General features: G+C 36.5%; 1 protein-coding gene across 1 annotated transcript in view; it reads right to left on the bottom strand.

Annotated features, from left to right (window-relative positions):
* The window catches only part of LOC135074380 (probable chitinase 10), a 141,533-nt gene that overhangs the window by 8,338 nt on the left and 115,255 nt on the right, over nt 1-17,940 (bottom strand). The window contains exons 6-11 of the mRNA XM_063968649.1: nt 13,235-13,358; nt 11,210-11,391; nt 8,057-8,184; nt 4,633-4,757; nt 4,176-4,289; nt 3,490-3,692 (exon numbers count right to left, since the gene is read on the bottom strand). Of these exons, the coding sequence (XP_063824719.1) occupies nt 3,490-3,692; nt 4,176-4,289; nt 4,633-4,757; nt 8,057-8,184; nt 11,210-11,391; nt 13,235-13,358 (876 nt within the window). The remainder of the gene's footprint in view (nt 1-3,489; nt 3,693-4,175; nt 4,290-4,632; nt 4,758-8,056; nt 8,185-11,209; nt 11,392-13,234; nt 13,359-17,940) is intronic.

Below are 17,940 nucleotides of genomic sequence, written 5' to 3'. Positions count from 1 at the left end.
GCCCCTAGTGGCTACTTTCAAGAAATAAAATCTTCATAGAATTTTTTGACGTATTCGCTAGCGAGCTCACCTAACGTAAACTCATGGTAGGCACACTGAACCTTCCATTTTACTTTAGCGGAAAGTTACTACAGTTTAAACTATTCTATGCTACGTTTGTCATTGTCGTTCCTAAGCGACAGTGATTTAGAAACTTTCTCTAAAGTTTTGATACTAAAATTACAAGAGGTGAAACCCAATACTTTCAGTATCGTTTGGCAAAGACAAACTTTTTTAAGTCTTTTTAGTTAAATATAACGTCCAAATCGGAACATTCACAAATAATCAAAAGACATCATAATCCATTTATATGATAAAGAAACGCTTTGGGGCATATTGGCAATCTAGAAAGCCAATTTATCAAACAATCAAAAACAGTTCAATATTCTCTAATTTGAGATTGCTTGAGATTGATGTTTTAATATAATAAAATGTCAATCATTCACAGTCCAAGCACCTACAAAAGTCGTTATAATCTCGGGAAAACTCTCAGAACTCTCATAAATTCTTCGGCCAATAAAAAAGTTGCTGAAAGTTGCAAGGAATCCCGGCGCGACATTAGGAACATGTTATAGCGTGATCGTTTGAAAGGAGCCATAAGAGACGCAAGTTATGGTAGTCTTGCATAAGTTGTACGATTTATTCATTATTATAATGTTTCGTTTAATAAAGACAATGTGTTCGTTGAAAACACTCATCTAATCGTCCACTTACTGTAATCTGGATAAAACACAAGGAAAAGTATTCCATTGTTAACGATCTAGGTATTGCTATGTGGGAGTAAAACGTTTTAACACGATAAGTGCGATCAATGTTGCACACTTTTTGGAAATGATCCAACAGTCGATAAAAAATTATAGCAAATAATTGGTTACAAATTGAAATTCAATCAAACCCAGAGCTAATTATTATAAAACCTTAAGTTTTGATTCCTGACTAAGCGGGACATATTTCCAGATCAGTAACTCTCTTTAAGTGAGAGTGTTGTATAGATTCGAATAAACCATACAACGAATGAGTAAGTATTCTAGAAGAACACTGACCTAAATGAGCCTACTGAGTCTCCGTTCATTGGGGTATAAGTTGGCGTAGCTACTTGTAAAGATTGCCGCGGATGCTGCGTCATAAACCTGATGGCGCTAAATCACAGGCACCGTTTGCTACGCCCATCCGAATACGGAGGCGCTTCGGCTCGCTATCGATAGCACCTGACTTTGTTTGCATCAATTCTTTTTTGAATCATCTTTTAATAGTTTCATTGATAACTTTATAAAAGTGTATTAACACAGCGAAGATTTACTATTTTTAAGTTTTTCTATAATTATGTCGTTGGTGTATCTTTTTCAATAAATAAATAAATAAATAAATAAATAATTATGAAATGTGCGAGCAATGTGCTAATGTAAGGCCAATTTTTTTTTGCTTCGGGGTGGTTTGGTGAAATAAAAGTTGGAAAACCCTGCCTAATCAATAAAGTGATGATTTTGTTAAACTTTTTCTTATAAGTACCTATTAGGTTTAATACGAGTAAGTAGCAAAATAGTGTCTAATTCTATTGACCCCAAACAAAACACACCTTTCACTGACTTCATTAAGTTTTCGGTACTTAGACTTCAAAGATACATAAATAAAGATTAAAACGGAAATTGTCTTAAAATTGTGCATCCAAGTTCCTTGATTCCACAACATTGCAAAGTTTTAATAACAACTTGCGTCAAGATGACTCCCTTTATAGGCGTTTACGAGGCGCAAACGACTAACAAGGAGCCATAGATCAAGCAATTCTGGCCAAAGAATCTGGAGTAAAAGCACTCGATGTTTCAAACTTTTAGCGACTGTGTCGCCGAACGTCGGCTTTCGTAAGCCTTTCTTGGCAACTGGGAACAACAGCGGGCCCTAAAGTGACCCTTGAGGCACTCCCTTCGAGATTTGTCGCTTTTAGTGTCACGTACAATGTTTCGGTTCGGAGGTATTGTCTTGATCGCGAGTGCCGATGACATGCGCTAAGTGTTTCTCCAGAAGTTTTTTGGAAATAATTTATTGGGAGGGCTGAGAGTGTTGTTACTCTTTTGCTTTTTTGACTGAACATCAGCACGTCGTCGTGTTAGTTGCTTATGTAATAAAATTATTCTGAATTATTTTTCTTACAGGATTATGAAAGGGAAATATAGTATTGTTACTAAATGGATATTAATTATGAAATAGTGTATGATTTAAAGTATAGTTAACTGGTATTAAAATCTCACCGATGAGGTTTTATGTTAGTCCCAAGAGAACGTTTTATTAGCGGAAACGAACTTAATCAGAAGAAAATAGGAGGGGTCCGAATTCCATAAATTGACCTTATACTTTATCGGTGAAAATATACGGTAACATTTAACCTACTACCTACTACTAAGCCTACCTACTACAAAATAAAACTACCACTTAGTCGACCTGTTACATTAATTTGTAAGTAGCTATCTAAGTACGTACTATGAAAACGCTCCTAAGGGAGTATAAAACGAAATGACGTCGCATCTTTTAATATTAAACTACTAGAAAGCTGCATTATCTTTAAGAATGTTGTTTACGGCAGCTTTTAGTGGAATAAGTGCTGCTTAAAATGCCACGGGAACTACCTACTTACTATGTTTCATTGCAGTTATTAAAAGGTTACTTTAAAAGAGAAATTTTAGTGTTAAAGTGCACCATGTTTGAACAATTAAAAGTTAAATTGAAGCAATTAGGGTTTAAGAAAGTGAAAGTGTAAATGTTCTGCGTGATCACCATTAAGGTTTTAATATGTTTACATGATTATAATTATAGTAATTGATGTAATTTGCATGATAACATAGTTCTCCGGTTATTATCTGAAGATATAAATATAAGTAGTTATACCTATTAAGATTTTTTACCGTTTGACGTAGTTCAGTTAGCGGGGAAAATGACCTCTGATGACATTGGCGAACTTTACAAAACTAAGAGTCGATTAGATTTTTCGAGGACGTCTGCACTGTTACTGTTAATGACAAGCTTCTTGGGACTCTTTTTATAACTGAGCAAATCTGACAGACCTCGATGATTTCAATGTTGTTATCGTTGGCGATGATAAAATTCTTGTTATCGTTAGTTTAGCTATGTTAGCTTGGCGCTATCAAATGAGCCAAGCTTTAGACAGATTCTGATAGACTAGCCTCGATGTCCTTCGCAAAGATTAGGTATACAACTAAACTTACTGGACTTATCGAGGACAGCAGCATTATTGTTGTTGGTGATGACCAGCTTCTTGGTGGGCTTCTTGACGCGGCTGAGCACGTCGGACAGACTAATCTTGACGATCTTAGCGAACTTTAAACAACTTATCGAGGACCGTTGCGTTTTTGTCGTTGAATTGACAAGCTTTAGCATTGATTTAGCTCAACACATCTGACAGAGTAACTTCGAAATTTTGGTGAAAAGTAAACTTACTGGACTTATCGAGGACAGCAGCGTTGTTGTTGTTGGTGATGACCCGCTTCTTGGTGGGCTTCTTGACGCGGCTGAGCACGTCAGACAAGCTGATCTTGATGGGCTGTGGCTTCTCCGTCACCTCGATTACCACGCTGGCGGCCACTGATGCCCAGTCGACGTCCTTAGCGTCTTTTCCACGGGAAATGCCTCGGAGCTCCTCTCTGAAGGAAGATGTAGAAATAGAATTAGGTTCCACCTTTGCAAGACATTACAGACAGTATTCACAAACATTACTATGTGGATGTACAGGGTGATCAAACCAATCACAGAGCTCTATTCAACGTTGTGCATTCGATTTGCTCCTACACTTAAGCAATCATCGTTTGTGAATATGGGCGATATCAATGTCATCATTATTTCTTTATTTGTTATAGTGCCTTTAAGTACAACTTTGTTATCAGATCATTTTGTCTCCACTGCACCCTCTCAAAGGGAAATAAATGGGAAATGTAGGCTGACCAGGAGAATAGGGGAATCCTGATGTTTCTCCCTTAATCGCCTATTACGATATCCATGGGAAGAATGGTCATATACTACTCTGATAGAAGCATACAGTGAACTTGACTTCAAGTGTTCTCACTACTTCAAAACCTTATTTGACTAACATTTTTAACAATCAGTTTATTTATAAGCATTTGTCTTACCTCATGGCTCCAATGAGCGGGTATTTGACATTTCCACCGCAGACGCCGCCGCTAAAGTCGTCCATGTCTACAGTCCATACCATAGCACCTCCGAAGCTGTTGTCTTTGATCCATCTGTGAAATTATACATTTATAATAAGTTGAATACAAAGTAGAAAGCAGAGCTCATAATCTCTAGCTAGACGCCACAGGAGTAACCAAGTAAATTGATTTAATAGTCTACAATTTCTCGACTGTCCAAGAAATACGAATCTCTATTGGTAGATTTGTAATTTGAAATGCGAAATACAGCATTAATAACTTCATAGCGCGAATAACTAAAACTCTTACATTAATTTCAAGTACCTATTTCTTGTCGAGCAATAGCTATGAATTCAATCCGTTGCTCTTGCTAGTAGAATTTTAGTAGGAGCCTAACACTGCAAATGCCTATCGTTTTATTTAAGTAAATACGAACCTCATCTTGTTCCTGATGGACTTTTCGTCGTCGAAACCGACCCACTGGTCGCCGTGGATGGCGTACGGCACCTTCATTTCGTCGTCCCACACGTAAGCCCCACCGTTGCGAAGAATCTCACAAACCTTGGGAAATTAATACAACATTGTGATAAGGGACTATGATTTCTATGTATCATCATCATCATCATCAAAAAAGGTCAATTTGACATGTAAAGTAGAAAAGAAATAGTAAGTAGTATAATAAATTGTATGCCTATTTGTGCTCCTGAGGCAAAAGGGCAGCCCATATCCCTTTAGCTATCTGGGACTCAGATAAAATTATACCTAAAACTTAGGAAAGGGACGTGTATGGACGGACGCTTTTTCAACGACAACCTTTTACTTTTGTATTTATGTTATAGTCAAACCTCGAAGTTCCGGCACTCCTAGGTTTGACTAGTCAATCCTCAGGTCTAACTAGAAGTCTTAGTCAAAGCCCAAACATTTCGGCCTTTGACTAAAGAATGTTAGTCAAACCTAGGAGTAACTAATTTGGTCAGGCAAACGTCGAATCTCAATTTGATGAAATCGGGGTTTGACTAGTCAAACCTCAATTAAGACTTTAAAGTAAACTATACTTCATTCTGTTCTGATATCTAACTTATTACACGTTTACACGTTATTGTTTACACGCGCAGCTATCTCTTTAGGTGAAGGTACGAGTAACTAAACTTATTTACTGTTGTGTTTATCAGTGTTTCTAGACCGATCTTTAAATTACTAATTTTTAGGGTTCTGTACCTTAGAGGATAAAGAGTTAAAACGAGACCTTTTTTTTTTTTTTTTTTTTTTTTTAATGGCAACCAAACCTCTCTGGGAGGTTTATTTCTGCCAATGTCGAGTGAAAAATAATTGACAAAGTTATCAATAGAACGTGGGTGTTTCAGTTCTATTGATTTTTCATGGATTCCGTGGAGTTAAGTATGCCCGTAAGCAGGTTTCGAGACGCCACCGGGTCCAAAGCGGGTTGTTCATACGACAACCCACTCGACACTCGATGCGCGCTCAAATTCGAAGTATTTCAATGTTTTTTATAATGTATCACTTCACTGCACTTTAGAACACAAAATAACACCAAATTTGTACACTAAAGTCCATTAAATAATAAATTGAAACCATTAAAACAGATCGACCATGCTTCCCGTTCAACTACCCTCCACGGAAAAAAAACACGAGACCTTTTATTACTATGATTTCGCTGAATTTTGACTGTCACCAGGCTCGTACTTATCTCATGAATCATTCTCAAAATATTTAATTATTTATTCACTTTAAAAATAAATAATCAATAATGAATTAAATGTTTCATGGGGGGCTTCTTTACAGCAAACGTGACTTTTTGAAGTTTTCTGCCCGATATTAAGACGTAAACAGGTGAACCCTTGAATATTCACATAATATTTAGTTGCATATTATCTACTTTAAAAATAAATCATAAAATTAAAATAAAATAAATACTTAAAGACTCCCATGCAACAATAAAAGAGTCACACGGAACCCTTCGTGAGCGAATCCGACTCGCACTTGGCCGGTTTTCTATTAGCCGTCAACTTTTGACTGAGTCTGACAGTCGTTTCTAGGATTGACTAGGCAAAGCCCGATACAGGTTATTTAGGTTTCGACGTTTGACTGAACAGTTTAGGCACTTCTAGGTTTGACTTAGTCAAAGGCCGAAATAAGAATTCACTTCGGGGTTTGCCTGAAGGCCTTGGTCAAACCTAGGATAAACCAGTCATTCCGCGAAGAGACTGCATATCGTCCTTTGACTATGACATTTATATTTCATGAATATGTCCATGTCACGTTCGGTATATTTCTTCTGAATGTTGAGGAATTTGGATAGATGTTAATAAATGGGTATGTCTTCATAGAATACTCATATAGTGAGGCTATTCACCTGCACTTTAATATGCAAAGAAAACAAAACTCTACGTTATTCGCAGACTAATTCAGAACAAAAATATTTGCATGGTAATTTATTCCAATCTAAATTAATTGAGAACGTAAATTTTAATTAATTGTCTTCGTACATTGCTTCTATGCTAACATTAACCATTCCGCCGTTACTACAAAAGTTGATACCCCGTCTGAAATTCCCTTTTCGGTAATAAGAAAGAGGTGGAATGATGCTTTTAACTAAATGCTCCATTTGCATAATATTAACAAAACCTTATCCAGGAGCTAGTCACTAAAATCTAGACTTATTTCCAACGAAAATACCATTTCGTTTATCCCGTTAAGCATTGGATTTAACTTTAACAATATTCTCGAAGATTTCGTAAAATTGTTTGTTCGTTTCAAAGGGGATCTTTCTTAAATAAAATTCCCCGAGTCTTTTGTACCGGGAAGAATTAAATAGAGTACATTTTTCGGATGGTAACATGGTCCGTCGAAATGTTTACTTTCGTATCTGTTGCTTTGGAAAAGATCTTTTGGTGGCATTTTGAGGATAACGTCGCGGGATGATAAAAACCGAATTAAATTATCCTGGATGGCCTTCCCATGGCTATTTTTAACATGATTTATCTGGTATTTTTCCCTGTAAAGTTTTTAGGGTTGTCTCACAATGTGTAAGAAAAGATGAGAAAGAACTTCTTTATAAGTAATGCAAATTAATGAACACATTTCTGTGCCATGCCATATTATTGCAACTTCCCTACAGACTGGATATACAGCGTAACTGCAATGAAAGCTTCCAACTGAGCCTCAAAGTTAAACAAACCAAAGGGAAACTTAACTGTTCTGGGACTAAATCAATCAATTGCGGAACGGAAGGAGTTCACAGTTTAATATCGACTCCATTGCAAAATCAGACAGACAGAATTAGTTTGCGGGATTGATCTTTATCGATTGCCTGAATATTATGCTAATTTATAAAACACTGCGGCAATCAACGGAACCGATATGATGTTTTAATAAACTTAATTATTTTAGCAGAACAAGGTAGGTATTTGACCGCAATTGCACCTTAATGTAAAGTGAAAAGCAGTCTAGGATAGTAATCCTAAGTGAGATGCAGTCTAGGATGGTACATATTTTATCTACCCTGTAAGTGCCTTTTCACTCTTGCGTGGAAAATGTCCTGATTATAGTGTTCAGGAAAGACAGCAGGCAGTGAATTCCAATTATTTAATAAATCAGACAAAATCAAAAATTCATATGACTAAGAAGATTGATACCTACTTCAAATCCCAAAGTTACCTTTAAGAGGTAGGTTCTGATACTTATGCCCGTTTTCACCATCATTAATCCCTAATTTTAAGTGACCCCTATGGTATCACATAATGTACAGGAATTTTGATTCATAGGGGTCACTTAAAAATTAGGGATTGAAAGTGAAAACAGGCATTAATCTTTGAAAGAATCTCATAGTGATCACTCACCTCATAGTAAGCAAGGAAGCCGGACTCCTTGGTGTACTCTCCCGCCTTCCCACCCCCACTGGCTGGGGAGTTCACCTTAAAGTTGTTGGGATTGGACAGGGTGAACGTGCGCCCATACGTCGGCATACCTGAAATTGAAGCGTTACAAGTGAAAAGGGTACAATTATTCCAGAGTAATGATTTCGTGGAAGGGCTCGACCGTGTGTTTGTGATGTAACAATAATTAAATCAACGTTTTGAGAATAAACTGTGAATTTTGTTATCATTGTATTCTCAATGAAATTCAGTCAAATGTGGTGAAAATGAAACTTTCTTTTATTTCTAGCTATTTTTCAGAAGTCTTCTAAACTATAATGTAGATGAGGTATTTTAAACTCGTGATAACATCCCTATTATTTTGGCGAGTGACTATTTAGATGAACCTTAAGATGTTCATATTTTCCAGTCTGACATACCTAATTACAGTTCAATGGTCCAATTGAGCTCACTTGCTCTTCGATAATAATATTTTTTCGGAAAGAACTTTCTTACAAAAAGCTTGCAATGTACTACAAAAATAATAAAAGTAAGTTGTGAAAGACACACCTAACTCGTTACTCCGTGTGGACTGTGGATATTACAATTTGAAATATATTTCTTACTCTTTGTAAACCTGCGTTATGAGTCGCACAAATTGCTGCACCATATTATGAAATAGCTTGGATGTTATCTTTTAGTTTCAGTAAGTATTTTCCTTCCACTATGTTTTAAATTGAAGTGCCGTATAAATGTTATTTATTCAGGTTGCATTGAATATAAGTGAAGTCTCTTCGTGTAGAGATTCTTGATTATGATGAAAAGATACCTGCTCAGATGTGAAGCTATGTATGATAGCTTTTGCCCGCGGCTTCACCCGCGTGAAATTTCGTTTGGCACAGATCGTCATAACTTATAGCCTATATGTTAATCTGGGTTATAAACAATTACGTAAAGTTTCAACAATATCCGATCAGTAGTTTTTACGTGAAAGAGTAACAAAAATCCAGACATCCAGACATCATGACAACCAAACTTTCGCCTTTATAATACTAGTAGGATATAACTTGTGGTATGTACAGTCAGCATCAAATACTTCGTGACATCCAAAGTAGCCAAAAAGTTCGCTACACGTCTTTGTGTCCATTGGAATAAGGTTGTGTTGTCTTTTGGTCACTTTGGGTGTCACGAACTATTTGACGCTGACTGTACTACAAAAGTATACACTTATGGCTGAAATTCACATTGGTCGGCCGTTTGGTGTAGTGGTTCAGAACGGACTACTATGCCGAGAGGTCCCGGGTTCGATTCCCGGCCGGGCAGAAATTGAAATGATGAATTTTAATTTCTGTGACGGGTCTGGGGGTTTTCTATGTATAATATGTATGTATTTGCAAAAAAAAAGTATTTAAGTATTGTTTATCCCGTCGTCTAGTACCCATAGTACAAGCTTTGCTTAGTTTGGGACTAGAGGCGCAGTGTAAAATGTCCAAGGATATTTATTTATTTATTTATAATAAAACTATACATAAGTCAGTCAGTTAAATTAACATCGAGGCCGCAGGTAAAAGAGCTTGAGTGAAATATAAATACCCAATTTGAAACTTAATTTGAAAGTAATGTAGCATCCGTGTTAACAGCCTCTTGCTACAGACAAAACGTGATATATATCTAATACGATGATTTCGCAATTATCTTGCGCTATGTATAGTTAAAACTACTTTTGCTTGAGTGAAATCAAATTTTAGATACTAAACTAATTCTTACTTATCACTCTTATCTAGGTAAGCTATTTCAACCATTAGATTAAATTGAAAAAGAAATTACTTTTACAACAACTGTTTGCTACAATTTATGGGTATAGATTTATTTATTTAAAGTTTCCCCTTACTACATAAAAGGATCGGGGAACTTAAAACCATTAGGCATTCTTTGAGAGTTAATCCTAAAGAATAAGCAGCAAAGATTCGTTTGGCTTTGCTATTGTTTAGAAAGTATTTTTTATGCAGAACAAAGCAGGTATTTGACTCATTCATTACACATAATGTTAAATGAGACGTAGTCTAGGAAGGTACATACCTGCCCTATCTGTAAGTGCCCAATTTCGCCTTAAAGAGGTTCGGATTATAGTCCTACTCTAAATGGCAGAATAGTTCTGTCCACTACTCATCTATCCAATTCGTTTTGTTTCTAAAAGATTCAAGTGAAGTATTTTGGTAAGTACCTGACACCCGTGTTCACTTCGCAAATCGAACGCACAGCGTTGAATCTCTGTTCAACGCTATGCGTTAATTTCACACACGAACCAATCACAGAGAGAGCTCTCTCTGTGATTGGTTCGTCCACGCGCACTGCGAGACATCATAGTAATGTTTGTGAACACGGCACGGGCGTGTGACTGGTTCGTGTGCGACCCTGTGCGTCCACGCGCACTGTGAGATCTCATAGTAATGTTTGTGAATACGGGCGTATATTTTACTGTAGGTACTGTTCGGCATTGCCTTTACCCGCGTCGCTAAGTGTCGCAATGCGTCGCACGCGGCTGCGTCGCTGTGCGGTCCCAGCTTCCGGAGATACGCGCACATACGGATTTATTGCTCGCTGATCGACGGCCGAAGGGCTGATTTGTAGCTGGCGACTTTTTAGGTAGGTACTGCCGTATTTTATTTGATGCCGTCGTGTATAAAATATAAATGTGTAGCGTTTAGATTCAAAAGGTAACTGCGATTCTTTTTTATCCATAAAAAGTGTGCATTTAATTTACAGTCGTCGTTTGTTTTTTGTCAAGGTATGTAAACGTGAAACAGTCGTACTTTAACATCATAAACGGAACAGTTAGGAAAGGCGTCTATTTACACGCTTTTTGGACCAGCTCAGTTCACGGAGAGCAATATTTTATAAACAACGTAGCTGAACTTCATTTGCTGAAGTAACGCAAAGTTTAGACACTTTTAATTAACCGCCGGCAGAAAAAGGGAGCGCTATTTTTTTATCAAAATATGCATCGTATGATTTTATTCACATAATTCCGTAAATATTTGTTGACATTTTTGCTATTTGGTGTCTTTCAAAGTTGTCTTAGATTCATAGTTCTACTTACCTACCTTAGTAAACTCTACGATCTTAAGTAAAACTTACCAATGATAAGCTTCTCCTTAGGGGCGCCCAGTTTGACCCACAGGTGGGCGGCGTGGTCCACCGACAGCTGCTTCCTCCACTCGGAGTCGGACGAGGGGGCATACAGGGGGGCATTGTGACCCGTCTCCCTCTCCCATTTGCCGTGGAAGTCGTACGCCATCAAGTTGATGAAGTCCAGGTAACTGATGAACAGGAAAATCAGTTAAATCAAAACTACATTATCATACAAACTTACAAGGATATTTTTTTAATTTTTTTGAAAAGATTGATCCGTCAATCGATTTAATTCATCCTGTCCTTAATGTATTTCAATTAAGGATTGGTCTACCAGTTCTGCCACCAATGGAGTTCTTTTGTTTCTATAATGACGATATAATTGCTGATGACGTAATATGCAGTATGTAAGTAGAACAAATCTAGTGACCTAAGTATTCCATGGTTTCCTAAGTATGACCCTAGAAAAACGTAATAAATGAGTGTAATTTTGCAGCCTTGACTCTGTTGCATTATGAAATCGGTCGCATAATGATTTAAAATGATTAAAATATACCGTGACATATAGTTTTGTTTATTAGAGCAAGGTCCAACTTATGTTGAATGTCAAAGATGAAAATTTACAATATCAAGTTACTGACTGCGTATTTTCACACCGAACCCTCGCTTTGTGCCAAAAAGTTGGAATAATATTTTGTCACCTCCGAGTGACTGACGACTCAAACTTTGGCCTTTGCGTTGAATGGAGTTAAGTTTGAAGGCCACCATTAATCAGCGAGGTGTAGCTTGTGAATTTATTGAACTCACTTTTTTCAAGAAACAATGGCAACTTTCATAGAACGGTTCGTTGGGATGAGAACACACAGGTGAAGATAGATTTGAAAGTGTGTTGTACAATCGGCTGTATGTCAAATCTCTCAACTTTTTACTGCTGTCATAGAATCGTGACAATGTCTTAATTTATGAACAACAGGCTTGTTTAGAAAATTAACGCAATTTAATTTTAACCAAAGGAAGCTTGCGCTGCCCCTACTCTATTAATTAAAAGCTGTTGCAAATAAGACCTTAACATACAGATTCCCTAGCTCAAAGTAAAACGCTTAAATATACAAACAAGCTTTTATTGTTAATCTGAATTTATTGTCAAAGTTAACTATATTATAGAGGTTTCCACCACAAGACTTTCGTTTACTTGTATAATAAAATGCTCCACTATTATGTAACCTCTCCAATATTGAAGCCCTGTTAAAATTAATCTAATCCCTAATTAAATTACACGTAGCGGTTTGCGGTTAACCAACAATGTGCATAGCTCTTTATGCATCAAGTTCGACAATAACTCCGCTTTGAATGGACAACTTGCCTCTATAGCTATTTTACTGGCAACTTCACACGTCGAGTTAGATGAGCACTGCAAAGTTATTGAAACCGCTTGACTGCACTCGGTTTCTAAACTCTTATTCAACTAGAAATAAAGCTCAGTTTTGTTTGAAGGTTATGACGGCCAGCGTATTGTGTTTCGTATTGTATTTCGCCGGGAGAATGTATGGTTTGAACTAGCTTGAATATTAACTAGAGAAAATTTCGCAATGTCGTTTGGTGCGACAATATTTTTTGTTTGCCCGTGAATAATTTATTTGGGTCAGCATTTAAATAGAAATGCGTTATGGCTTTCGCGATGGTTTTTTGTTATGTTGTTATGATATAATTTCGTCGGATCACTGAGGTCGTAGAGTAGAGCGATTCGTGCTATCAACTTTTTCTGCAATTAATTTGATTTAAAGACGAATGTAACTTTGTCTTGGGACATGGAGCACCGGGGTCTTTTTAGTAGGTATTCCTTGTCTTTCTGACTTGGGAAGTCCCACATTTACCTATCCTGTTTCCGCAGGGTGGGTAGGTATGCAATTAAATGTATTTTTTCCCCGAAAAAAAAAGGTCATCAGTATTCTTATGTGATAAAGCTGTAAAACCATTTTGCTCATTAATTGGGAATGGAAAACAAGGTGTGGGTGCTCCAGTTTTTCATACCTGGCTACTGCAGGCACGTCGTATCCACTCTTGATGTTGTCAGGACCTACAGGTACGGCAGCAGTGAGCAGTAAACGGGGTTTCTTCACTTCTTGGGCTTCTGCTTCGAATGCTTCTCTCAGTTCTGTAACAAAGAAAGAAGTTAATGAGTATCGTAGGATCACAGGTTGGGTTTTTATTGGCGGTCAAGCTGTAGATCCTGGCTACACAGGAGTTGCAGCGGTGGGAACGAGAGGTGGGAATAGTCCTGCATTGTAGGATAATTCGTTTTTTCATTATGACGCTTATAAAATTGGTTGTGTTATTTAGAAGTCGGATTTAATGATCACAACTTTTAAAAAATCGAGGTAACTTAATGCAAATAACAAAAGAAGTGGAATATATTCATTTGTGGAAATATCGTGATAGATTAAAAATATGATGTCGTTTTATTTAAGATTTAATGAAAAATGATCTATTCTCGATTATAGCTACATTTTCCAAAAGCTTTGGCTACTGCAACTAAAAATAAATAACAAAAGTTACATTCCAAAAACAATAGTAAAGTCAAAGTAATTAACAAAACAAGGTCGCTGCAGAAATTCGTTGGTTTGTTGTCGGGGTCATAAATAATGCTAACTATGATTTATAAAGCGAAGCATTCCATTATCATGGTGTGGTTATAAAAGGGGTGTAGCAGTGTGAATATGGGTCGTCTTGAAACGTAATGTTATTGACGGCCTGTTGGTGTACTATACATTAGGTTTGATTATTGTAAGGCTATCATGTCATTTTATCGATTTTGCCAATACATTTTGACGTCGATAAAGTAGGTATATCATCGCGCGCAACCTAGCCCGGCTGGTGAGGTCAGTTAAAGAGGGCCGTTTTGTTAATTTGTCTGGTTCACGCACGAATAAATTGGTAGTTGGGCAGTTGCGATATGTAACAATAAAAATATATCAATGCTAATGCATTTTAGATTGACGGATTCTTAGATACTTCAAAACACTTATCACTGATTCCAAATTACAATTGTAATTGTAATTGTAATTACTTATGTTATAGTTAAGATTATACCTACAGCCAAATTGAAGGATCTTTGAGCGTGTCTTAGGTCACTCTTTTGACGAGGTTATTACAGAAGTATTATAAAATATAACATCAACTTTAAACCATTGTTACCTTGCAAAACACACTCAAACTAGAAAAGAGACGGTAAAACATCCTCGACCTTTACCTGCCTTTCAAGCTTTGACTTTGATCGCGGACTATCTAGATTTATGGACCGTTCATAGGATGTACATCCTGCAGGTACGAAAATAAAATTTTGCATACCTGTTTGGTGAGAAGTTAGATTGTGGTCCAACAAAAAGGTCACACCTTAAGCATTTTGCCAATGGTCGACTTATGATTAGAATTGTAGAGTTCATAATTTTACTGATAATAATAGATAAGTCAGTTAAATCGTTAATTTATCAGATTTTGTACTGCTTATTCCAAATTATGTTAGTTTTAGTAATTCTTATTTAATTTTCAATATTTTCCGAATTGTGTATGTATTAGGCAATAGTTTAGTAATAATTTATAACTTTGATTTTATTATTGATCTTAAATCAGAATTATATTATTTTTTTATTAATTAATATATTATAAATAGATAAATAATTACAATGTCTGCATATAACATAACGTTATGGAGGAACATGCCTAATTTAAATTGATTGACGATCTTTCGCAACAGAATCCACGTCCCGATTAGCGAAATAACTGACGATTTTCATAATTGATTACCTGTTAGTCGATTATCCAAATATTCAAATCGCTGCATCCGAGAGAGGTATTTTCGAAAGGAGGTTCGGATGGCATTACTGTCGCAAGGACAATGTCTGGGATGCATTGACTGCGGTAAAGTGCAGCCGACTAGTCACTGGTGACGTTAATTTATTACTTGACTAACTAGTTGTGGGGTCTACAAATAATAAAATTTGTTCAAAACATTATCGGCTGTGGGAATCCATGGAAGAGGCCTTTGTCCAGCAGTGGACGTTATTTTTCTGAAACTGACGATGACTGATGTTTAACATATTAAATAGTGATAGTCAATCTTTTCACCATCATCGAGGAACAGTCAAATTACATACTAAATTTAAGACATCCTTCGTAGTACGCTATGGGCCTAGTCTACGGTAAATAATTGTCTAATAATACATTTTAGAATGGGAGGAGCCTGGATGCGGGCCGCGCAGGACCGTCCATTGTGGAAAAGCTTGGGGGAGGCCTTTGTCCAGCAGTGGACGTCATTTGGCTAAAACGAACGAACGAACGAAATATAAAAGTACGACAGTATATCAAGCTAAACAGTGGGCGTCTTATCTAGTTGTAATACAGATCATTTTTCAAATATACATAGTCTCATGTGCTGTGACTGTACCTTAGTAATTGAAAGTCTCAAACAAGTAGGCTTACGTATTCTAGTAATAATAATAGTCCTCGATCAGGCTAAGAATTCGTCTGGTATGCCCCCAGTCGCCGTTCATCGGAAATATGCAAGTACTTTCAAAATGCAATCAGCTGGTCCGACCACTAAATACCAGTTTGGCAACCAACCGTTTGTAATAATAATAATATGGCCATGTCAGTTTGTAGAAATACCTAATGTGACATAAGTGCTTTAGGAAATGAAAGGATATAATGAATATAATTGTCTCAGCGATTTCGTAACGCAAATAATGAGGTAGTGTTGAAGTAAATTGTTTACGTAAGTTAACACTTTTGTAAAAAGAGAAAATTCAATTACATTTAACAGATCTTTTAGAAAAGTAAGTGACTAATTGAATGTTATAGAACATTGCAAATAACTGGCACTCAATGTTTTGTCCATATTAGCAGCTACGAGTACTTAAGTCATTGAATTTATCGTAGGCACATAAGTACCTGCATATAAAGATAATTTTCTTAACCTGTTATGGTTACCTGCTAATTACTAATCACCTCCGAATCTGTAACATTGATTATCTCCACTGGACCCTTAAATATTTAAAACCTTAAAATGTCCTCCTCTCTAAAATAAACAGATAGGTCCTGAAATAAAATATCACGTCATAAACCTTCTCTACCATACGCATTGAAGCGATGCCGATGGGGGCATTACTCGTAAAACTGTTTTTATATTGGCTTCACTATATTCGTCATTCATACCAGCACCCCGGGGTAAGTGAAAGAGACAGATTATAGTATAATATATCAAAATATTTCGCCGAGTCACCGAATTCCATTACGCTTGTTTCTGCAAAATTCATCGCAGCTGCTTCTATTTCACGATTTTCACATCGTTTTCTATATTTATATCAAGAGTCTTCGTTAAAACGAGATCACACAATGCAGCTGAAATGTTTTTTATAAATAAACCTCATTTACATTCCTTTCTTTCAACTGTTTCAGGTTTCAGTTATGAACCCGCTACAACATGTAAATGTACAGAGAATGTGTTTATGCAAAACTTTTAGTCTCACCACGCTGTTCTCCAACCCTTTTACATAAACACTTATTGAAAATTGAAAAAGGTTTCACCGGTATTCTTGTACACCTTCATGTAATACAGGGTGATTGAACGAGTTACGCAATTTCACAGTGATAAAAAAGGAGAGAAAGTGTCACAACACCTCATTTCTTGTACAAGTGCTAGTTGTGTCAAGAATAATAATACGATGTTATTATATAAAAATAATGACGATGCAATATGATTGTTAATTGACATTACAATAGCGTAGGCGAGTACAATACTGAACAAGCATTAAGAGGCGATCATCCACCCGACAGATGATGCGGTAATATTTTATAATTAAGTACTACTAGATTTTAAAAAGTTGACAGGATATCAGACGTGCACTTTTGTTTGCTTGAATAATTTGTCAAATTACTTACTAACTTTAACAAACGTCAAAAATCTGCCAGATTCCATACGAAAAATACCGGTTATCGTTGTAGTTACGGTCAAAATTAGGAGGTGCAACTCAGCATAAGGGTCACAAAAACATTAGGCGATTCATAAATCTAGTTAATAAAGTTACAAATCTATCATATTAATTACATCTGTCTTAGTACACAACTGCACAGGTAGGACAGTGATTCAAAGCGACGACCCTTTGATAAATACGAACGTGTTTGGAAGCGTATTTCCAAATTGGCAAATGCATAGAGACCAAGCTCATGCACACCTTTGGCAGCGTTGTTCACGGTTGGCACAACGCAGTCCAAAGAGACGCGCAAATTGAATTCCTGTTACTTCGCACTGTGACTTTGGAACGTGATAAAATATAGGGTGTGTTTCAGGTGTGAATCTTGTGCGGGATATTTGAATTTTGCTACTTTTTACCTGTCTACGGGTAGGACGAGGAGGTAATATTTTTAAAGTGACGACGACGTTGGTAACTGAAGGTATTTTTTATAATTTGTTAGGTGTTTCGTAATAGGTTTAATTTTGATTAATAACTATACATTACATAAAAAATGTGTCGGTATCAATTAATGTTTAGTGTTAGGTAATACTAATTTATTATTGTTTTTTGTACAATTTGTTACGGTTATTAAAAGGGGCCTATTAATTTGATCTACAACATAATATTACTTTTATTATCCTACCTCCTAGATTATTGTCTACTGTCCTGAATATATACCAATCAATGCTATCTTAGTTTTCCATTTTGCCACCACAATTTTATCAT

The sequence above is a fragment of the Ostrinia nubilalis genome, chromosome 9 (genome assembly GCF_963855985.1).
Source record: "Ostrinia nubilalis chromosome 9, ilOstNubi1.1, whole genome shotgun sequence".
In the NCBI taxonomy this organism is placed as follows: Eukaryota; Metazoa; Arthropoda; class Insecta; order Lepidoptera; family Crambidae; genus Ostrinia; species Ostrinia nubilalis.
This window is presented reverse-complemented; position numbering and strand designations above follow the sequence as displayed.